General features: G+C 40.8%; 1 protein-coding gene across 1 annotated transcript in view; it reads right to left on the minus strand.

The window, feature by feature from the left end:
• The window catches only part of LOC143888934 (uncharacterized), a 38,874-nt gene that overhangs the window by 8,266 nt on the left and 5,863 nt on the right, over window positions 1-24,745 (minus strand). The window contains exons 4-11 of the mRNA XM_077393314.1: window positions 12,241-12,323; window positions 12,027-12,151; window positions 11,809-11,919; window positions 7,599-7,711; window positions 7,231-7,510; window positions 7,063-7,146; window positions 6,919-6,969; window positions 6,646-6,741 (exon numbers count right to left, since the gene is read on the minus strand). Coding sequence (XP_077249429.1) covers window positions 6,646-6,741; window positions 6,919-6,969; window positions 7,063-7,146; window positions 7,231-7,510; window positions 7,599-7,711; window positions 11,809-11,919; window positions 12,027-12,151; window positions 12,241-12,323 — 943 coding nt within the window. The remainder of the gene's footprint in view (window positions 1-6,645; window positions 6,742-6,918; window positions 6,970-7,062; window positions 7,147-7,230; window positions 7,511-7,598; window positions 7,712-11,808; window positions 11,920-12,026; window positions 12,152-12,240; window positions 12,324-24,745) is intronic.

Consider the following 24,745-nt stretch of genomic DNA (forward strand, 5'->3'; position numbering starts at 1 on the left):
CAAATGACTTAATTTTTCATTTCTGTCCAAGCATTCATTAACTTCCGATTTCAAATTTTCAATTTGTTTTACCAAATCGGAAATTGAATGTTTGAAAGAATTTTCCTTTGCAAAAGATTTTTGTAGTTTCTTTCTGTTCAAAAATAATATTTTTATCATTTGAAGAGATACTACTATTTTTCTCAAAAAAATTTCAAGATTAGTCCAAATATCTTTTGCATAGTACATGATGAAATTTTCTCAAAAGCATTATTAGGACATAGTCCACAACATATTATAATCATAGCTTTTGAATTTAATAAAAATAATTTTGCATCATTTTTTATGCATTTTCTTGGAATAGAAAATCCCCTTTCAATGACATCTAAGATGTCAAAGTCTATGGATTTGAGATAGGCAAGCATTTTTATTTTCCAAGCTCTAAAATTCGTTCCATCAAAATATGGAGGAATTAGAGCGGATTGGCCTAGCTTGAAATCCATTTGGATTGTCACGGATCTTTCTCTTGTAGATTATTAAATTTAAAAATCTCTTTAAGAGCCTAAGCTTTGAGACCAAATGAAATACAAGGTGACAACCCAAGAGGGGGGTGAATTGGCTAATTAAATATTTGAGGCTTAATTAAGTGGATTATTAAAATCAATTTACCAATTAAGCCTTAACAAGTCTAACCCTTTATCAATCAATAAATATAATGTAGGATAGGAATTAGATATTACTTTATGCTTATATACTCTAACTCCTGTTCAATGAAACATAAACACAAGTAAAGGGTAGAGATTACCAAACACCAAAGTGCAAAGAGAAGGAGAAGATAAAGCATCCACAGGGCACAAGTTTTATATTGGTTTGGTCACAACTTGACCTACTCCACTCTTCCAAGTTTTCCTCCTTGGGATTCTCCACTAAACCAATAAGATTCTTCAACGGGCGAATCTCAAAGCCGTACACCAACTTCTCCTTCAAAGGGATCACACCATTTCTGCACAAAGCCTTGCGAGGGCACACTCCCTCTTACAATGATTCACCTTTCTTAGCAGGCCGAATCGGAGACCCTCAAATACAAATGAAGAATTAAAAAATAAGAACTCTCAATCCCTCTAGATTAGGTGGATTAGAACTTTCATTAGCTCACAAACACTCCAAGGAAGATAAAATATAAAGCCTATGGAGTTCCTCTTGAAAAAATGTACAAATACAAGTTCAAAGAGGTTTAACCTTTCATATAAAAGTTTAGGTTAAAGAAGATAGGATTTGATCTCGCAAAAGGTTGTTTAGAAATGTTTAGATAGTCTATATATAGCCCACAAGGAAATATGACCGTTTGGAGGTAAAACTGTAAAATACAGGGTTGAAAAAGTCAACATGCGCAAGCCCCAACAGCTCTATTTCCATATCGCGGCGGTCGACCGAGGCACGGCGGTCGACCGCCCTTATTGGGCTCTCTATTTGAATTTCAAATTTCATACCAGCGCAGTCGACCGGCCCTATGGCGGTCGCCTGGCGAAGGCAATCTGTTTGAATAGAAATTCGGCTCAAAAATACTATCACGGTCGACCTCCAAGCCCAGAAAACATATCCGCGGTCGCCCGGCTTACCCCGGTCAACCAGCCCGATCAATTTTGAGATACCCTGGAATTCTAGGCAGCATCCCGCGGTCACCCGTCATAGCCCGGTCGACCGGCCCCGAGTAAAATTCCATTTTAAACTTTAAAATCCAGGGGCTTTGGGCCTTGGTCTTTGGGCTTTAGTCCTAGGTTTTCAAACACATATTTGGGTGTGTATATGGTTTTCAAAGATGTAAAAACTTAGGTATGAAAACCATTTGAAAACCTATTGAAAGTGCATTTAAACATAAAATCAAGAGGACTCCAAACTACATTCTAAAGTGAATTCCATTGAGTCTTCTTGAAATGTCTTTGCTCTTTGCACTTCCTTGGACTTCTTCAGCTTGAGTGAACATCTTGAACTTTGTCTTGGCTCTAGTGACTTGTCCTCCAATCTTCAATGCATGTTGAGGTACATGAGATGTCACCATGGCATGTTCAACTTCAAGCTCCTTCTTGACACTTGCTGGGGAACTTGTGGAATCTTCATGTTGAGCTCCTTGACTTGATCATCTCCAAATGGTGATGACTCCAATGTAGGTACAAGCTCTTTGTTCCTTGCTTTCTTGATCCACAAGCTATGTGTTGAGTTGAGTTGTGTAATGACGATTATAACATGAAATTCTTGTATATGACACAACACCTCAAGGCAACACATTAGTCCATAAAAGCTAATCAATTTAGTTTGCTAGGATCAAAACAAGAAGGTAAGGTGAATGATTAACCCATGGGAACCCTTGGGCTTACAAACAATAATCCCCCCTGTAAACCTGAGTCCTCCTCATACGAGAGCTACTAGTCATGCTTCTTCCCTAACTTTCTTTTCCGCCTCTTTTTCTCTAGTCTCCTTTTCTTCCTTATCTCTTTCCGCCATTACAAGATACATACCTTTGGTTGCTTCCAAGTTCTCATTATAATTAATCCCAAAAACATCTCCCATTGATAAGAAATTAGCAAATTCATTTGGGATTGGTGCTTCACTCAATAATTCTCCTGGATTACCATCAACCCACTTTTCCTTACCTTTGAAGACCCCACCAAGCCTTTGAGGTTCCTCCGAGAGCTGATCTTCTTCCTGCCCAACAGAGTCCGGGATAGGCTCCGCCTGAGACCGGCTGATCTCCAGGTCCCTGATTATAGAACTTCTTCCCTCCTCCCACAAGCGTCGACGAGTGCGCCTTTCCTTTTCTAGTACTTTGCTAAACATGGGGAGCTCAAGGAGGGGTAGGTGCAATTCCATATCACTCATCGATTCAGAGTGATTTAGGTCGATCCTGGCAGAATTGGAAGAAGTTCTCCTTCACTTAACCCAACGCTTCTTTAGCGGACTAAGTGAAGCCTCGCAGGGGGTGGGAGATTCCTTCCTGACTAGTTTTTCATTATAACGCAGATCCTTCAAAAGCACAATATATCCGGCCTCAAAAGAGAATTCCTGGGCACTAGGGTATCTCCACCCCGACTCGGACCCTTTTCTGACATGGCAAGTGAAGAGATGTTATCAAAATTTCTGAGAATCTTCTGTGAGTCTTCGATGAGTCTCCTCTTTCTGTGATCCTCTTTTCTAAAAATTCCTTTCAATTTTCTTGTGAACACAGATAGACCACCTCGAGTAGCCAGCACTCGAGCTTCTGAAATGGTATTTTTACACGGTAGGTTACCTTTTCCTATACGCAAGCGCTGTTCCTTAGAATTTTTACTTCCAAGGTTAAATCTGTTTTTTATTTTTAGGGCTCTTTTCTCCTTAGCTGAATTTAGCATACAGCTGTCAGCAATATCTTTCTGAAGGGCCTTTCCTTTCACGCCTCGAGCTGCAGTATTTAATGTTTTCGGAGTCCTTTCCTTTCACGCCTCGAGCTGCAGTATTTAATGTTTTCGGAGTTGATTTGCCTTCAGACTAATCCCTCCTTCCACACAGAATAGCCAATCTGCTTTCTGACATTCTAGGCGACATGATGGATCCAGGGCCAGGCAGGGGTTTTCAAAATTCAAACTCGGGCCCACCAGCGGCACCCTGGCCGTATCGCCATCCTCGGGATTAGTGTTTGACTCCATTTCCGATGGGACCACCCTCGCCGACAACCGAATTACAGAACTTTGCTCAGGGCCCTCACAAACAACCAAATTATCCTTACTACTTGACTCCCCCATTACCAGCATCGCCTGACTATTAATGAGAGTAAATGCTGGATTCAACTCTTAGGTTAATGGATGAGGGGATAGATTTCCAAAGTGAAGTTAAGATCAGAACCGAGGCATAGATCATACAATGATCACGATTACCCGAAAGTTGAGACTGAATCATCTAGCCCAAGTGCTGCACTAGGGTCTCCACAGTTGTCAAAGACCATGCGTGAAGAGGGATATCATAAAATCTGACCCTAATGGTTCTAGCACCCCGTGTTATATGCCGAAAACCAGGGTTGAAGGGCGAAGAGATAACCCATCCCCCCCCCCCCCCCCCCCAAAGCATCACCTCCACGTCTAAAAATGGCGGATGCCTGTAACTCTGTCTCAAAGCAAAAGAGGATATCCACTGAGTTGGTGGAGTAAGGCTTTGGCAAATCCTGAATACCCCAGCATTCTTTAGCCCATTCCCATACGTCTTCTAACAGCCATGATCCATTTTTCAAACTCCCAATAAGACATCTCTTAAGACTCTTCTTTCTCTCCTCCACCAGGGTAATCGGGACCTCAAGTGCCAGAGGTTCTGCATGAATATCTGCCTAAGAGGAGAGGGTTTTAGGTTTCCAGACCATGGCCGGAGCCAGTTTGATCTTAGGCTCCAAGCATTTTCTACAGACATCTCGCGAACCGAAGTTTTTGTATTGACATTTCGGGCACATCCAATCGCTGCCATTGGAATGCAGGCGTCTGTTAGATTTAGGGGGGCGACGACCAGGGATCCTTCTAACCCCGAACTCCAACCGTCTTGCTCTAGTGTCCCTATCCTCAATACTTCCCAGGGACCCCGAGTGGGATCTGGGGGAAGCCCATTGGGACCGGCCCAAGTTTTCTCCTTGCCCAACCAAACTTAAAGTCCTTCGACAGCAAATGTTGAGTATCCCCAGAGATTCAAAGGCTTCTAAAGCGGGATATCCTAACTCTATGAAGTTAAAAAAGTGAATTACTATATGATCAAGGTTGGAACCACAAGAGCAAATAATAGGGTCCCCCAGAAATCCAGAGCCAGCGGTCGCCGGAGGAAGAGTCCAACGGCCTCTAAAAACATCTCTAATGGTCATCTTTCCTAGGAAAATCCAATATCATTAAACCAAGCAATCTAGATCGGGCAAAGGGCACTCCGGCAAAGTTGCCGGAGAAGATTCATCGCTCTCTACAATGATTCATTTGCCCAGTCATACGCACCTCATTCGAAACTTACTGACTTCTCCATCTGTTCTTTCATTTGAGTTTTGCAAGGGTCGTGAAGGAATTCAAAAATGTTAAGACTTCATTGAGAATGCAGTTAATCATAAAATGCATAAAAATTTATTTCTCACCAGGAGGTTCATACAAAATTGTAAGATTACATATTAGGAATTTGGAACTAAGATTTTCAAGAAACAAAAGTTTACAGGTATGTGTAATACGGGATTACGGTGTGCTTCATTATGTTGAACATTAATGCCGAATTTATTAAAGAATACTCAACATCAAACCAAGGTAGAGTTTCCATTATTCTTTTTTTTATTGCTTTGTATGTATTTTGTCTATCAACTCAACTAAGCCTTTGTCCCATACTAATTGGGGTCGGCTACTGAATCCTTTAGAAAAAAAAATAAGGATTTACATAAAGAGATCTCATGTGGAGTGTCAAGACCTTGGCCACTTATGTTAATACTACAAGAACTAATTTTTTCATTATCACTTGCACTTAGAGATTTTGATATCCAAATAAAATAAACTGAGAGTATACCTTAAGATCAGAGGATAACAAGTTGCACTTCTCTTATTCTCGTGTCTCTTCATATTATAGTTAGAAACTCTCCCTAAATAAATGAAAATCAACATACTTATTGCCCTTTTGATATCTCTTTACACCTTTCTAAACCCCGTTTAAAACATCACAAAATGTTTCAACCATTAAAAAAAAGAGAGAGAAAATACATTCCAATACGAACAGAATTTCAAATCCCTGCTTAATATTCCATTCCCCATGTCTCCTGCTCTCTTGCTGTCTTGCATACTATGTTTCCAAACTCCTATTTAGCAAATGTTGCTCCCCTCATCATTTCATCTAATTAATATTCTCAAGCGTTCGCTTCTAGCATTTAAAAAACAAGTTTTTCAGAAGTTCATTTCCAGCATCACTCCAAATAAAATTTTGACAATCAGGTGAAATTGGGTGTATTTCTTGCATGCCATTGTCTTTTATGCCTTACTGTCCAATCAATTTTTTAGATAATCACTGCAACAAGTACGGTTTGATTTGCTCCGTCATGGAGTAATTTGGTTATTACCAATCAGTTGGTGGAAGTAAAAGCTCTACATCATAACCATAAATTTCGTGAATTATTCGAACATGAGTTGCAAGGTTTTACGGATTACTTTCTCTCCACCTCGTGCACCTATGACTAATATTACTAGATAAGTCAAGCTCTTTAAGTTTCCAAGGAGATGAGCGAATGTTTTGAAAGAGCTTCATGATTTGGCCGCTCAACTGAGATTTTTTTTTCCATATGCATAGGTAAGCCCATGAAATTGATTCAATCTTTGTTTAAGTCGCTACTTCTTGACTGTTGAATAGGACTCCTTTCACTCTGTATTGCATTCTTGAAGTTCTCTTCTATGTAATGCATCTATATAATGCATCTCTATACTTGTCAATGCAAACATTTGCAGGTACTATCAGAAAAAATGATTGGCCAAAAAGGTTCCAATTTGAAAATATCAGGTTTTGAAGTTTTAACCAAGAAGCCAAAAATATTGCACCATAAACAAAAAAAATGCATTATTTGTAGGGAACTTCAACACAATAAAACCAATTCAACCTAGCTGGAAATCAAACAAAATTGTAAGGAGAAGTGCTAATCCTCACCTTTTCATTGTTATCCAATAATTGCCCATCATTTTCCAACTTACGTTGTTTTTCCTTTGGAGTCAAGTCAAAAATGTCGTGAAGTAATTCATTTTCCTGTTTAAACAATAAGGACAGAATTGCCATTCAAAAAATAAATAAAAAAACAAAAACAAAATAATAAGCTCAGAATTCTTCACAATACATAAAGAAACATATTTCCATAATAATCATCCAGTGATGTATTTTATACATTTAATAATGATGAGGCATAACAATGATTAGCAATATCACCTGCATGTGTCTGACAAATCCACGTCCTAGAACGCGCTTCAGAAAGTTTAACTGTTGAAAAAAGAAGTTAGAAAAAGCTAAAATGAAATAATCCTTCATAGAAAAATAATAAAATAAAAACGCAATTATGATAAAAATCAATACCTGTAACAATTGAGTCCATGTTGATATTTTCAACAATTTGGCACCTTGTAGAATCTTTACTGATGTTTTAGGAAAATTACCGGTCTGGGTATTCATGTCAGATCAAAATCATTACTTTGCAGCAGATGGATAATCAATATACCATCTATATAGAGTGCAAGGAAATACCTCGAAAAATGAAAAAACATCACGAAACAAGTTAGGTTTGCTACTGAGATCAATCTTGGCTGAATCCTCCTCTCCTGTCTCTACATATAGAGCTAGGTTCCTCACTTGATTTATGATCTTCTCCTTTAATGCTTCCGGTGACCCATCAATACAGCTCCTGAATTCTCCGGAGAACTTCTCTAGGTTCCCCATTTCAAAAATTAGAACTATTGCTTCAATAGCTGCAATGCAAACGGAGGGATCTTGCCTCTCAAGTAGACTTGAAAGGAATGAAATTGACCTGCAAGAATTTGAAAAAAATATGAAAAACTTCTCTTTGAAATGGTGCATACAAAGAGTTATTTGACATTGACGAGAAATCCGCTCACTCCTTCCACTTATTAGAATGAACATTCCATGCATCAATTGTTGTTAGAAGAAACGACCATGCAGATATAGTTGTTGCTAATAAAAGAGGTGCACATTTATTTGCTATGGCAACCTGAAAAATATGATAAACAAAATAAGTTCCAAGGGAAGAGCCAAAAGTGAAATTTGGAAACACCTTGAAATCAATTTATAGATTTAGTGTTATATAAAAACAAAATCAGTACCATTCATTTGATGGGCACTCACATAGATAGGGTGTGCCCAAAAAATCAGCTCCATATAATCATCCCAACCCTTCGATTTGCGGACATAAAAATGGACGGGTATAAACCTTCACAAATCTGTCCATTTTTTGCCTCCACAGCTCGAAGGGTCAGGATGATCCTATGGAGCAGATTTTTTGGGCACACCCTATCTATGTGAAGGCCCATCAAATGAATGCTTTGGATCACCTAAACAATGTGCCCCCACTGTATTTTAGGCGTAGGGAGTAGATAAATTATCTACTCTTGGGAGTAGGAACTCTCTCTCTCTCTCTCTCTCTCTCTCTCTCTCTCTCTCTCTCTCTCTCTCTCTCTATATATATATATATATATATATATATATATATGTTGCATGGATTCGGATTCGCGTGTCAGGATCCGACACGGATTCGAGGTCTTGGATTCAGCAAGCTCCCAAAAGTAGGATTCAGATTCGGTAATTTTCAAATAAAATAATATTTTTAAAATTGAAAATTTATATATATATGAGGAAAATGATTGTGAGCTTGAAGCTCCTATAGCTTATATGAGCTTGAGGGCCCAAACACATGGGTCCCACATTTTTTGTGGTGATCCAAACCATTCATTTGCAAGGCCCCATCATAGATAGGGTGGTGTGTACCAAAAATCAGCTCCATTGGATCATCCTAACCCCTCCAAAAACGGAGGGCAAAAATGGGCAGATTTGTGGCAAACGGTGTCTGTCTATTTTGCCCTCCACTTTTGGATGGGTTACGATGATCCTATGGAGCTGATTTTTTGTACACACCCTATCTATGTAAGGGCCTTTCAAATGAATGCTTCGGATCATCCTAACAATGTGGGCCCACATGTGTTTGGGCCCTCAAGCTCATATATGCTATATGAGCTTCAAGCTTACAATCATTTTCCTCTATATATATATATATATATATATATATATATATATACTAGTAAAAAACCCCGTGCGATGCACGGGCCGACAAAGAACTGTACGGACCACGTCATAGGTTGATCCAAACCGTCCATGTGATGGAACACAACATATATAGGTTGTGCCCCAAAAATCATTTCCATAGGCTGATCCTAGCCGTCCAATCTATAAAGGTTTCCATAATTCCTCTTAAATCGGATGGTTAAGATCACCCTATAGATTTTTTATTAAAAAACCATAAAGGAGGGGGGTAAGATTGAAATTATGTGGCTTTAATGGGTGCATTTGTTAAAAAGCATAAAGGAGGGGGTAGGGTTGAAAATATGTGAGTTGAATGGGTGCATTTGTTAAAAAAAGTCAAAAAAAGTGATGTGTAATTCTCATAGAATTTTCCAAAAATTCAAAAAATTCTCATTCTTTTCTCTTCTCCTATATAGTATATAGATATATATATACACACACATATATATATAGATATACACACACACATATGTGTGTATGTATATGCATATGTATATATACTCATGAAAAATCAAGGGTAGAGGGTTGCGAGTTTTGTATTAAGAGAGTCGAAGGAGAAAGGGGGTCGATGTTCGAGGGTCGAGGCACTAGGGTTTTTATTAAAAGAGTATGGGTTGTGCTTTCATATAAAAAAAAGTTACGAAAACACATTTAAAGGTAAAATATACATGAGTCGCATTTTTAAGGAGAAAACGATGAATCGGATTCGCCCGAAAAAAAGAAAAGGATTCGTGCAGGACACGGCTAGGACAAGAATCCAGGTGTGTCCCACGTGAATCCACGCCCGATTCGCATGTGGAGACGTGTCGACACGGATTCGACATAGGGGGCAAAGAATCCATGCAACATTTATATGTATATATATATATATATATAGAGAGAGAGAGACACACAGAGAGAGAGAAGGTTGTTGCTAACGTTAGCAGCTATCGTAGCTGCGGACGCCGCCTTATATTGCTTCGGACCCACATGTTTTGGGTGATCCTAAGCTTTCATCTAAAAGGCTCCATGATGGATGAGGTGTGTACCAAAAATCAGCTCCATTGGATCATCTTAGGGTGTCCATTTGTGGGTGGGAAAATGGACAGATACTGTGTGTCCACAAATCTGATCATTTTTCCCCACCACAAATGGAAGGATTAGGATGATCCAATGGAGCTGATTTTTTGTACACACCCCATCCATGATGAGGCCTTTCAGATCAATGCTTAGGATCACCCAAAACATGTGGGCCTGAAGCAATATAAGGCGACGTTCACAGCTAACGTTAGCAGCAACCCTTTTCTCATATATATATATATATATATATATATATATATATATATATATATATATATATATATATATATATATAGAGAGAGAGAGAGAGAGAGAGGAAAAGGATTGTACGCTCGACCGTACCTAAAGTTAGGTACGGTAGAGTGCCAAATCACATGGGTCCCACATTTTTGGTGGGCATCTAAACCATTCATTTGCAAGGCCCCATCATAGATAGGGTGCATACCAAAAATCAGCACCATTGAATCATCCTAACCCCTCCAAAACTGGAGGACAAAATGGGCAGATTTGTGGACACACACTGTCTGTCCATTTTGGCCTCCACAAATGGATGGGTTAGGATGATCCTATGGAGCTGATTTTTGGTATGCACCCTATCTATGATGGGGCCTTGCAAATGAATGGTTTAGATGCCCACCAAAAATGTGGGACCCATGTGATTTGGCACTCTACCGTACCTAACTTTAGGTACGGTCGAGCGTACAATCCTTTTCCTCATATATATATATATATATATATGAGAAAACTGTTTCTGAACTTGAGCTCAAATAAGCTTATCTGAGCTTGAGCTCAGAAACAGTGTGGGCCCACATTTTTTGGGTGATCCAAAGCATTCATTTGAAAGGCCCTTAAATAGATAAGGTGTCCACAAAAAATCAAGTGGTTAGGATCATCCTAACCCTTCCATTTGTTGAGCGAAAATGGGCAGATTTGTGGAGAAACAGTATCTGTCCATTTTGCTCTCTACTTTTGGATGGGTTAGGATGATCCTATGGACCTGATTTTTGGTACACGCCCTATCTATGTAAGGGCCTTTCAAATGAATGCTTTGGTTCACCCCAAAAATGTGGGCCCACATGAGTTTTTGACGCTCGAGCTGAGATAAGCTATCTGAGCTCGAGCTCATAAATAGCTCTCTCTCTCTCTCTCTCTCTCTCTCTCTCTATATATATATATATATATATATATATATATATATATATATATAAAGAGAGAGAGAGAGAGAGAAAATGGTTTGTGAGCAGCTGCTCAGATTAGCTTATCTAAGCAGAGCTCACAAACCATAGGGGGCCCACATTTTGGGGGTGATCCTAAGCATTCATTTGGAAGGCCCCATCATGGATGGGGTATGTACCAAAAATCAGCTCCATTGGATCACCTTAACCCTTCCATTTGTGGAGGGAAAAAATGGGAAGATTTGTGGACAAACAGTATCTGTCCATTTTCCCCTCCACAAATGGGACACCATAAGATGATCTAATGGAGCTGATTTTTGGTACACACCCCATCCATGATGGGGCCTTCCAAATGAATGCTTAGGATCACGCCCAAAATGTGGGCCCCCCTATGGTTTGTGAGCTCTGCTCAGATAAGCTTATCTGAGCAGCTGCTCACAAACCATTTCCTCATATATATATATATATATATATATATATATATATATATATATATATATATATATGGAGAGAGAGAGAGCGAGAAAAGTGTTTCTGCGCACGTGCGCAAGGAGCTCCCTGCGCACAAGTGGCTTCAAAAGCCATCGGCTGATTCGTATGGCGGGTCCACAAAAAGCGACCAACCGGTGGCTTTTTAAGCCACTTGTGCGCAGAAACACTTCTCTCTCTCTCTCTCTCTCTCTCTCTCTCTCTCTCTATATATATATATATATATATTTTTTTTTATTTTTTATTTTTTTTTTTTAAATGGCACATACATTTGAACATGCTTACATACATTTGAACCTAATATTGATTGAATAAATTGCCACATAATTTGCATCGATCTTTCTGTCTCATTCCAATTATTTCCACCAACAAATGTTATGATCGCTAAACAGTCTAGAATCTACAATGAAAATCAATGTTACTCAAAAATATCAACATAATAGCAGATTGAACATAAAATGACTCCCTAGAAATCAGAAAATTCAAGATCTGCTAGATTGGCAATACCACACAAATAGGTGATCCATTCGGTGATTCGGACTCAGATTCAAGGGCATGAGAAAGGTGTGGAATTGACTCGTTCAATATTTCATGTGCATTATCTCCGGCGCCAACCATTATAGCCAGCAATCCTATAATTAAAAGTGCCACAATCATAAATTATCCTGACTTGGACATGAAGGAGGAGCAAGTGCTCAAAATAGCAAAGTTAAAGAGTTACCTAGGGCATGAGAAGCTAAAGAAGCCTCTGCAGTAGATCCTCGTTTGATCAAGTTGACGAAATTATGTTGTAAGGTAATACAGCTGCCAGATACCATCAAAGAAACCAAACTTGTGAGATGATATATAACTTGGACGTAGAAATTACATGTCATTTGCAGGATTTTGACCATAAAAATATATAATAACTTGAAATATAAGTACACAAAACATTTAAAAGATGTAAAAACATCAATATCTACGATCAAATATCATGAAACAGTTACAACTAAGTATCTTTATACATATGATGTGTTTATGGGCATCTTTGGGTGTCATCAAAATAGACCTTATTTGCAAATAAAATTATTTTAGGTAAATTTTATTTGTGAATGGAACATTAATGCCTCCTTGGAAGTAATTAGCTATATCATTTCTAAAACTATTACAACCATTATTTACAAATATTTTTTAGTGATATCCAAAGAGACCCTATGTGTGTAGGGGGAAACTGGGTTTATAAGTGTCAATTGTGGCTCTATACAATTTCATGAATTCATTTTTTATCGAAAGAATTCATAATGAGGGAGAGAGATGAGAGCTATCTCCAACCTCATCACACTAATTCCCTTTCTTCTCTTCTATTTCATTTTCCTTCCTTCTTTTTCTATAGTTTCATGGTATCAGACAACAAACCACTAAAAGAATGAGGATTTCAATTTCCATTATTGACCTCTTTAATCTTCTTGTTGTTTCTACTAACAAGAAGCAGGTCATTCTTTTAACCATGTGATTATTGCTTATAATGGTACATATCCTATTAAGAATCTTGAGACGAGGTAGACGATCAAGATGGTTTGAAATAATTATAATATTCTTTAAGGTACATCTGCTATGGTTTTTCTGATTCTTCCTTGGGAGTGGGGAACTGCGATTCCCCGGTTCTCGAATCCGAAACGGGATTCTTCTCGAATCCCCAAAAATTGAGAATCCCATTTCGGATTCGCCGAAAACCCGATTCCCACTTTTGGGAAGCACGGTTTAATGTTATATGAAACGCGATTTTCCGGCAATTCCCTGAAGATTCCTTGGTGATTCCCAACCCCCTAACGTCTCCCAGGCAAATCTCCGGCGACTCCCGGTGACTCTTCGGCGACTTCACGATTCTCGCTTCCGACCATTCTGGGAGCCTTCGATTCCCGTTTCGATTCCAGCTTTCAATTCTCGCTTTGGCAACCTTAGTTTTTCTACAAACCTATTTACATCATTTTTTTCTTTTGAATGGCAAGAATTTCATTAAAAAAGACCGAGATGGTCAATTACAGGAACATAAAGGAATGGGGCAGTAAAAGAAGAATACAATGGAGGAAAACCAGAAAAACTCAAGGAGGGAGGAAATCAAACAGCTCAATATTCTCCAAGTTCACCCCCTCCCTAGCAAGCCTATCCTCTAGCCCGTTAGCCGATCTCCTAATATGTTTAAAAGAGATGGAAGATGTGCCCAAAATGTCCTTTATCTCGACAAAATACTCCGCAAATGTCCAAGGGAAGACATGAAATCCACACAACCACCGAATAACATTTAAGGAGTCACCTTCAACTATGACACTATCCAAATCTTCATCCCCCCAAAACTTAATAACCTGATGCACAGCACGAACCTCCGCGTCATTAGAGTCAGCTACACCAATTGGTCCAGCAAAAGCCACTTCACTGATCCTTCCTCATCTCTTAGAAAACCCCCAATGCCAGTCGGACCCGGGTTTCCAATAGATCCATCAAAATTAAATTTCAAGCGGCTAAGTGGAGGTGGCTCCCAAGCTTGCAAAACCGCCGGTCTTGCTTCCAAGCTAAAGCAAATTTCCCTCCATCCATACCACAATTCGAATGCCAAGACGAATCTAAGCGAAAAGATAGATTTTGCTTAAAAGATGGTACTCTTGGATCAACCTTTAAAAATCCTTGCATTCCGCTCCATCCATATGACCCAAATAACTGCCAAAAGAGAGATAATCCAAAGAATCTTACCCTTCTTCCTCAAGGACACAAATGCCAACACTCCCAAAGAGAGCAAAGGGAGCTCAGGAAAACCAAGTCAACTCCAAATCGCTACAATATACCGCTCCATATCTCTCTGGTCGCAGTACAATGCATAAAAATATGGTCAACTATCTCACCTGCTCGGATACAGAGAGCGCAGTGATAGACAATCAACACGTTCCTCTCCTTAAGGAAATCCACAGTCTGAATCCGCTGCAACAAGGCTGCCCAAGCAAAGACACCAACCCTAGGAGGAGCCTGGATGGTCCAAACCTTTGCAATACTAGAGATACTAGGGCAAGGCAGTAGATGTTGATAAAAAGATTTGACCGAGAATGTTCCGAACTGTCCCAAATCCATACCCTAGTGTCAGAGCGAGTCTTCTTTACATAACAGCTTTCCAGCACTTCAAAGAGACGCTCTATAGCAATTAACTCCCTATCAAAGAAGTTTCTTCAAAAAGCAGGCAACCACACCACCCTATTAGCTCTTCTTTCAAAGGAGTCTTTAACCAAAGCTTCTACAGAACTAGCGACCATGAATAATTCGGGAAACATGTCTCCTTAAGGGCCATCGAAGAGCACCACTTGTCAAACCAAAATTTTATCCTAGCACCAACTTGAACTCTAAATCTAGTGCCTTGAATGAATATTTGCTTAGCTCATAATATCTCCATACCGACTGCCCAGGATGCCTGAATCAATCTTCTGATACTCAGTGCCCCACTTGAGACCCATACTTGCCATCAATAACTTTGACCCAAAGTTGAGATTGCTCCTCTCCATACCTCCATAGCCACTTCCCTAAAAGTGGCTGGTTAACTTCTTTGATTCTTCTGATTCCTAAACCCCCAGCCTTATGGGATTTACAAGCTTCTTCACAAGCAACCAACGGAATACCTTTCTTATTATCCGAACCCCCACCCCATAGGAATCTTCTTTGAATTTGTTAAATTCTTAGTAACACGCTGACGGGGCATTTGAAGATAGATAACTGCTATATCGGAATGTTTACCAAAACTGCCTTTATCAAGGTTGTTAACTTACCAACTTCTCCAAAAGCTTAAGCTGTTGGAGAAAGGCGTTATTTAGCTTTTATACTTTAACACACCCCCACACCGCACGTGTGGCCCACTTGGCAAACACGTGGCACATGTGGTCCCACCTTGGGCCGACCATCGCATGTGGATTTTTGCTATCTGGGAGGTTTGAAATCGAAACCTTTGGCTCTGATACCATGTTAACTTACCAACTTCTCCAAAAGCTTAAGATGTTGGAGAAAGGCGTTATTTATCTTTTATACTTTAACAAAGGTAAGTCTACCACCTCTGGATACAAAGTTTCTTTTCCACGTATAAAGTCTCTTCTCCACTCTTTCCACAATCAGGTCCCAACAAGACTTCTTTGGTTTCCCCACACCCAAGGTAGGCCTAAATAGAAGGATGGAAAAATATCTACCTTACATCCCATGATGTCCGCTAAACCATGAATAAGGTCTTTTCCACATGAATGCCATAGACCTTTGATTTATGAAAATTTGATCTCTGCCCAGTAACCAACTCATAACATCTTATAACAACTTTTAGATTCATAACTTTCTCAACATCTGGAGAGCTAAATAACATCTCATCCGCAAACTATAAATGAGATATCTCAATTGCTTCGGCACCCATTTTGAAACCTTCAATGAATCCTCTTTCTTTTCCTTTCTCCGTCAATCTGCTAAGAGTTTTTGCCACAATGAAGAAAAGGAAAGGATCACATAGTCTCAAACCCCTTGAAGATTTGAAGAAACCTTTAGGGGAACCATTGATAAGAACGAAAAACCAAGCCGAGCCCACACAAACCTACTAATCCAAGCTCTCCATTTTGGACCAAAGCCCATCCTAGACGTTATGTAGTCGAGATTTTCCCATTCGACGAGATCATACGCTTTTTCCATAACAAGCTTGCATAAAATGCCCATTTCCCCCAATTTTGAGTGATAGTCAATTACCTCATTAGCCATCGAGAAGAAATCTAGAATTTGGCGCTTACTGACAAAGGAGGATTGAGTATTAGATATGACCTTAGGTAGGATCGTCTTGAGTCGCTCGGCTAATACTTTAGCCAAAACTTTGTATAAACAACAAACTAAGCTTACGGGGTGAAAATCACCCATTGAGTATGCGCCCTTGATCTTTGGAATTAGAGTTATGAAAGTCGCTCTCGTGCCCCTTTCAAGTACTAAACCTTCCTCGAATTCCTTAAAGAATCTCACCAATTCATCCCTTACATACTCCCAACAAGCCTGAAAGAGAAAACTCACAAAAATCCATCCGGACCTGGGGCTTTATCCCTCCCCAAAGAGAAACTCCCCTTTCAATTTCCTCTTAAGAGAACGGTCTCTCCAACCTCCTGATATCCTCGCCATCAATCCTACTAAACTCCACCCCCTCTAGAGCCAGTCTGGAGAAAGAATCGGAGGAATACAAACCCTTGTAGAAATCAACTACTTCCTTCGTAATTCCTTCCTTGTTATCTGATCTCTCCCCGTTGATTTGAAGGCTCTCTATCCAATTTCCTCTTCTTCGAGCACTCACAATGGCATGAAAGTAAGCTATATTTTTACGGCCTTCCTTTAACCATCTTGCCCTTGATTTTTGTCTCCAAGTAATCTCTTCATGAATTCTTCTTGCAATCTACCCCATTCCTCCACTTCACCTTCCTCAGTCAAATTAGCTTCCTCTTTCTGATTGATTTCCATCATTCTTTTGAATAGCCATTCTTTCCTTTCCTCGGATTGTTTTTTCCTTACTTCTCTCCATTCCTTAATCTTTTTTCTTAACATGTCGCAGTTTCAGACCAATCACAACATCCGACGTGCCAGATACATTGACTTCCGACCACGATCCACCAAAAGTTTCCTCCATTTTAGGGATCTCAAGCCAAGCTATCTCAAATCGAAAGGGAGACGCACCCCATGATTCCAATCGTGGATCAGGGATTAATGGACAATGATCAGACACAGTATGATCAATAGCTAACAACCGGACATCGGAATGTTTTTCTAGCCAACAATGACTTATAAGGAAACGGTCTAACCGACTCCGGCTATTACCTTTTTCCCACGTAAATTGAGCCCCAATCAGTGGTAGATCCAGTAGATCCCAATCAGCAGTAAAGTCTGCGAGAGCTAACATATTCTGGGTAGTTCTGGTACTCTCTCTCTCTCTCTCTCTCTCTCTCTCTCTCTCTCTCTCTCTCCAATACATCTAATTTCATTGAAGTCCCCACCCAAGCACCACGGATGATTCCATTTCCTTCCAATACCTCCTAACTCCTCCCATAGTTTCTCCCAAGGAAGCAGGATTCGTTCCTCTAGGCGGGGAATCGCGATTCCCCGGAACGCGAATCCGATTCGGGATTCGATTCGAATCCCCGAAAATTGGGAATCGGGGTTCGGATTCGTCGAAACCCCGATTCCCAATTTTGGGAACCCCGGTTCCTAATTTATGGGAACCCCGATTCCCAGGCGATTCCCTGCGAATCTCAACTCCCCAGCGACTCCCGGCGATTCCCCAGCGAATCTCCGGCGAATCCCAAGAGAATCCCCGACGAATCCCCGACGAATCTCCGTCGACTCTCTGGCAAACCCACGATTCCCGCTTCCAACCATCCCCGGAGCTTTCGATTCCCGCTTTCGATTCCCGCCCTGGCAACCTTGGTTTCTCCTTCTCTTCATGTAGCACGGGACCATACACACCAGTAAATGTCCAAACAGACTTATCACTTTTGTTTTCCAAGACAATCGATAATGAGAAATTGCCCGACCACTGATCAATCGTATCATATTTATTACCATTCCATGCAATTAAAATACCACCTGATGCTCCTTTAGCCTCCAAAGTAACAAAATCCCCGTGGGCTTGAAGCCCCAAACTTTTAATACAACCCTATAAGCAGCTTGCATCTTTGTCTCCTGAATGGAAACAATATCTGGATTAAACTTCCTCACAACCTCCTTAATGTGAGCCTTCTTCTCTAGTGAGCCCATCCCACTGACATTTCAGAACAAAATCTTCATGGAGACCTACGCTTATGTCTACACTTCCCATTTGGTCCCACCAAGGACCCACAGCCTTTGTCACTCTCTTGTTTTTGCACGGGCCAATCATAGTTGATACTGCACTTCAAGCGAGCGACCTCTCTGAAATTTTTCCTTGAGATCTCCGATTTTGGTCGAGAGCTTCTTTTCTCATTTTTTGATCCCTCAACAAAGGTTCAATGTCCATATCTTCCCGGAAAATCATAGCAAGGTTCTCTGATTCACCCTCTCGCAATCAGATCATCCAATATAGGCTCATTGATACAAGGGTTTGGAACAGCGAACACACCCTGTGAAGAAGAAACACTAGAGCCTTGTCCAAGAACCCTGTAAATTACAAAGGGGAGAACAAGTTCCATTTTGTGAACTACAATCATAGCTATGCGTACCATGCGCGTTAGGCACATGTTGAGGGACGAGATGATGCATAATAGTCTGAGGAACAGGATCCAAAAAGACAGACAATAATCCGTCGGGACGTTTTTGTTAGCCACAGACGGGTTCCAATGTGATACACCACTATTACCGAAGTCCAGCCGTCCCTGATAGGAAGCAAAAACCACTGGATCCGAAGGGACAAACTCAACGCCATAAGCCTCAGATGCATCACTGCCCGGTGAAGATTCCAAGGATTGAAGATTCGGAGAGGAACCTATACCATCCAGGGGATCATTGATACAAGAATTGTTGAGTAGAGTAATCGACACCTCCGATGAACCTGGCACGTTGGTGCATAGAAAGAATCCCCAGATAAGGGTTTGAAGAAAGTAGCACGAAGTCGGGCAAATCATCCACCAAAGCACCAGATTCATGGTTAGAGGAAGAGATAAAAGGGTTATAGGGTAGAGAATATGGGGAATGGCCATCTATGATTGCACTGGGTTTAAGTGGAGGTTTGTAGACGGACCTTTAGATGCTGCGCCATCCGAGGACCTCACATCCAAAGAATCGCAAGATAGAAGTGGGTTAACATCATCAAAAAAGTCGAACCCAATAGAAAAAAGAGGTCCAGGTAAACCCGCATCAGGAGGCTCACAAACTAGGCACACAGATTCACTAAAGTGAGACCTCGGGGACAGTGCGGCGATAATATCAGAGAATCCATTGATAATTACAGGCGATCGATGGCTAGGATTATTACACGTATTCCGTGGTCCGCATAAGCTTCTCCATCTAACACCACGTGGCGAAGCTGAATTTCGAAAATCAAAACCACCACCAAGTTGCTCAAAGTAAGCCTACGCACTTCTCAGTTCGTAATAGTCCCTCGCGCTAACGTGCGCCACATCATCCTCAACCTCGTCTTCTCCAGAGGGGATATCACCGGAGGAAGGATCGAAAACATCACCCAAATGATCTCCACACGGATCATCCAAATCCCCAGAAACACCAAGAGTTACCTTCCCGCCTGCACCCACAATGCAGAACCATCAATAGATGATGGGATTGCCATAGATTTGCCCGCATCGCTGTAAGAAGATATATGTACTAAAGCCGAGGTATGTCCAGCACCCGCCTAACAAGACGGACCAAGGGCAAGGACTTTCCCGATTTTCTCCCCCAGACACTCAAAGCACCACGCTTCGGGTGGAACACCCGTGAATCGCTACCAGTCAACCAAACAATCTCTGGGGAACTTGAAATTCCAGGGCAACAACTCCACAAGAGGGCAATTAACAGCCGATAACCAAGCCTTTTGGATATTCAAGAGATTAACACCCACTGATAGGAAAACCATTACCTCCGCAGCATCGATCTTATATATAGAAAAAGGATAGTTTACTCTGCATTTGCAGCGTAGCCAAGATTCCGGCACAGTTACGTCACCAGACCGTCCAGACTGAATCTTCCCCCGAAGACAAAGATCAGCATTACTAATAGATTTCTGCCCCACTGCCTCCAAATTAAAAGATATTCCAACTGAAATGTGATGAGACGGAAATGTTCTTGCCGGGGAATCTGATGCGGGAGAATCACCCACCATAGCCATTTCATCTGCAGACAGAAATGGGTCCAACACACGCCTCGGGAAGTTGAAATCCAGACCAGACCAAATCTTGTCACAATTTCCACAATCGATCCTTTGCTGGAAATTTCGGAACTTACATCTGATACATCTCCAGCACCCAACCCCCCCCCCCCCCCCCCCCCTCCAACTCCCGATTCTCTTCTAACCCTAGCTCTTTCAATTCTTTGGGCTCGTTTACTTTTTACCTTATCCCAAGCGGTCCGCTCGGAAGCTTTCCGGAATCCACCCCAGTAGGGCGGATGAAGTTCGCCGGAAAGATCGTTCATCTCGATAAGATCTAGAATAACCTATTCTCATCATCTGAAACATGTGTCTAACGCGTAGGATAAAAATTTTTTATTTTTTATTTTTTTTTTGGGGGGGGGGGGGGGGGGCGCAAGAATTATTAAGAATAAGGAAAGAAAGGAACCTGCACCAGGATGGTTAGTGGAAAACAGCCCGAACTGGACACTCTGCTACAAGGCAAAGTGAAATATTAATTGGGAGTAGTTCCTTGTGACGAACCAAGAAGCCAGCTCATTTTGGACGTTATGGAGGTAATTTGAGTAAGAAATTGGGGAAACGGATTTTTGAATGGGGTATATTTTAGAACTACAGACTGAGCTCTTTCTTGTTTACTCATACAGTTACATGCTTCACTATGAAAATGATGGTACCTGCTATTAGTTATGGAAGAAGATAGTCTTTTGAGATCAATGTTTCTTAAAGAGTTCGATGGTGAAAGATAGCAGGTACCATCATTTTAAGAATAAGGAAAGAAAGGAACCTGCACCAGGATGGTTAGTGGAAAACAGCCCGAACTGGACACTCTACTACGAGGCAAAGTGAAATATTAATTGGGAGTTGTTCCTTGTGACGAACCAAGAAGCCAGCTCATTTTGGACGTTATGGAGGTAATTTGAGTAAGAAATTGGGGAAACGGATTTTTGAATGGGGTATAATTTAGAACTAAAGACTGAGCTCTTTCTTGTTTACTCATACAGTTACATGCTTCCCTATGAAAATGATGGTACCTGCTATTAGTTATGGAAGAAGATAGTCTTTTGAGATCAATGTTTCTTACAGAGTTCGATGGTGAAAGATAGATCTCAAGTGTCTATTACCCCACTTAAGTTACATGAGAATTTTTTTGCTTGATCTCATGCAATATGGATCTTTGATAGGGAAAGACCGAGGAGTTATCTTAGATAGTAGAATTTGAGAACTAGTATTTAGTGTTACAAAATATTGGAAAGTGAATCCAATAATCAGACTACAATGGAATGGTTGCTGAATTCTATGGAACCCAATAGAAGTGCATTTTTGTTTTCCAAGACCACCAACAAAGATTGGGAGGTTGTTAGTGGGCAGAGCGAAAATAAGTTTCTTGCTTACTAATTACATCAAGACCTTGCACAATGTTGACAAGGTGACCTATCGATTAGAAAATATTACTATTAGGAGGATAAAGAGAAGGTGTTTTGCTTGAGATAGACATTTACCAAGGGACTGATTTAACAAGTTATGCAAGAATTTGTTGGAGATAGACATTTAGCCACGTATTTTTGTGAAGGTGAAATGCAAAATTACTAATCCAACAATTTATGTCAATCACAACATTCTCATGGGTAATCATAGAGCTATCAAATAGTTGAAAAATCAATTAATAAATAAGTTTAAGACCAAGGATAGGGCCCGTTTGAAGTACTTTCTTGGGGACAGATGTTGCCTAATCTTTTTGGAGTTTTTAATAGCTGCTGCCGGCGATCCTTGATAGCAATAGGTCAAAAGGCAAGTAGAGACAGAATCTCATGGCATCCTCCCAGATCTTTCCATCGATCGCTAGGAAGCCAAGAAGATTTGGATGTGTTGACCATATGCCTTGACTTTAGAAATGGCTATGCTCGCGGTAATCGGCTTGTTCCAAACCAGAATGCAAGTGATTGGAGGTGTTCAAAGTGCAGCTATAGTAACTTTGGCACAAGGCGCATCTGTAGAAATTGTTTGGAGCCGAAGTATAACAAAAAGGTAGATTTTGGCAAAGTATGGATCCCGAAGATGCCTCACATAGACATCCCTGAACCTTCTAGGGAAGGCAACCCTGTAATAACCATCCCTGGTGATGTGGTTAGTGACAGGAAGAAGAACTTGAAGAGTTGCTTGATAGGTACATTGAGAAACAGAGCTCTTTTGGAAGAGATTTGGTCTTCGGCAAAAAGACAATAGGCCTTGCCAATGCCTAGCAAACCGTATTGTTTGAGCCCTTTAATGATGCGGTCAAGCCACATTTCGGGGGGGAGACATTTTAGGAGGCTATCTTGTTTCCCTCCAAACTTGGTCTCCTATTTTAAACACTGCTGCAAGATTGGTGAGACTTAGGTTTTCTAATATCCCCTTTCATGCCTGGTCCCTATCCACGGTGGAGACCCAGTGATAGCATTTCGGTCAGGTATTGGAATCACAATTGTCGGGTAGTCATGAGCACTGTCTGGAATTCGCCTCTGTTAAAGTATTAACTTCCTTATGGAGTTGCTTGCCATCTTTTATAAACATTATGGTAGATTCCATGATTTATCCAATCGGAGTTAAGTTGGTGGATGAGCCATTAAAGGCCCTTAATGACTCTTTGGTGGGTGGGGTGGGAGGGGGGGGCCTTTGGCTTTAGATGAAGGTGTTTCCGTTGAAACTCTACCGGTGGAAGTCTCGCTGGTGGTCGGGCCTCCTCCGGTAGTTTCTAGGGTTAATTTTGCCCTTTCCAGTGGGAAAGAGCCATTGGTCTTACCTACCTCGGATTTGAATTATCTTCCACCTCGAGAATGGCTAACCAAACAGATGCATCGAAAGATTTAGTCCCATCATTGAAAGAGATATTGGTCAGCCCTAAAAAAATATCTGGTCAGAAGCATTTAAAAGCCAAATCCAGTATTTCTATTGGGAAAGGTTCTAGGAGAGATATATCAGTCGACTGCCATCAACCAGTGTCAGTTGAAAAGACAGTAAAGATCAAAAATCGTTTTTTTCAGAAAAGAAAAGAATAAAGGAGTCTCGAAGAGCTCATCGAAGGATATCAATAGTCAGTCGAAAAGGCCTTGTGCTTTCCCAAAAAGAAAAAGTAATTCTGAAAGGGCGGGGAACGAATTTCGAGAAAAAATACTTATTAGCTATCGGTTTATCTCTCTTTAAAAGAAACCTTTTGGGTTCTCGCAAGAAAGAGGAATCAAAAAATCATATCTTAGCCTCAAAGTTTCACCTCCTTCTAAAAGATTTTGATAAACCTTTCATCTCCCTTCTTCCTACCATGGCTTCTGCTCCTTCTTCTTCTTCAAGGAAGAGAAAAGCTGTCTCGTTCAAGGTTAGCGACTTACAATTCCTTCGAGATTTAAAATATGATGAACAGATGGCGGTCGAAGAATGTACGACTACCAAGGAAATTTCCATGAGTATCTTGAAGAAACAATGGAAACAGTTCAAGCGGGAAGCCATGGTCAACAAAGAAAGCCTTCTTCAGATTTTAGGTAAGTCTGACCCGAAGGAAGCCTTTGTCCAAATTTATAAGATGGATTTCTTCCAGAAGGCTTTAGAAGAAGAAAGCCAAGCCCGTCGTCAGCGTTGGGAGGAAAATAAGGCAGCAGAGATTGAGCAGTTGGAGTGATTGATAGGGCCCCTCAAAAGGAGTCTCCCAGGAGTCAAGAGATTCACTTGACCGGGAAGTTAGATTGGAGATTCGGAATCGGATACGTATGGTTGAGGATACGAAGGAAGTGGACTCTAGGTTGATGGACTTTCTGGAATCAGAAGAAGATGAAGTTGTTCCTCGTGAAGAAATGGATGAACTTTTGGCAATAGGGGATGTCTTCGGAATAAATTTTGATGACAATTTGGAAGCTACCAAAAACTTATTTCGTTCTATGGCTATCAGAAACCTGAAGGAGCGCAGAGAAGTTGGGAAGGAGAATGAGGATAAGGGGGCCGAGGGTAGTAACCCTATATGAAAGGCCTTCCGGCCCAAAAAAAAAACAAGGAAAAGGAAGTGAGAAAGAGGAAAAAAGAAAAGTTAGGTTGGAAAGCAAAAGAACAAAAAAAAGGAAGATACGGTATAATCGTGGGAGAATGGAAAGGAGCTGATATAGATAGGGTTGCATAGGGGTGCAACTCGGGTAGTGTTCAACTCGAATTTGGGTTGGGTCGGGTTAAGCTTTTTCAAAAATCGGGTTGGGTTGGGTTGGGTTGGGAAAAATCAACCCGAATTGGAAATCGGGTTGGGTCGGGTTGGGGTATCGGGCAACCCGACCCGACCCGAAACCCAACAAGTATTCCAATACGTAGAAATTTTTAAAACGGGTTAATATTCAATTTCTGATTTTCCGGATTTTCTTCCATCTTTCCCGTATTT

Source organism: Tasmannia lanceolata, unplaced genomic scaffold, assembly GCF_043159265.1.
Source record: "Tasmannia lanceolata isolate RefF3 unplaced genomic scaffold, GAP_Taslan_0.1 ptg000012l, whole genome shotgun sequence".
In the NCBI taxonomy this organism is placed as follows: Eukaryota; Viridiplantae; Streptophyta; class Magnoliopsida; order Canellales; family Winteraceae; genus Tasmannia; species Tasmannia lanceolata.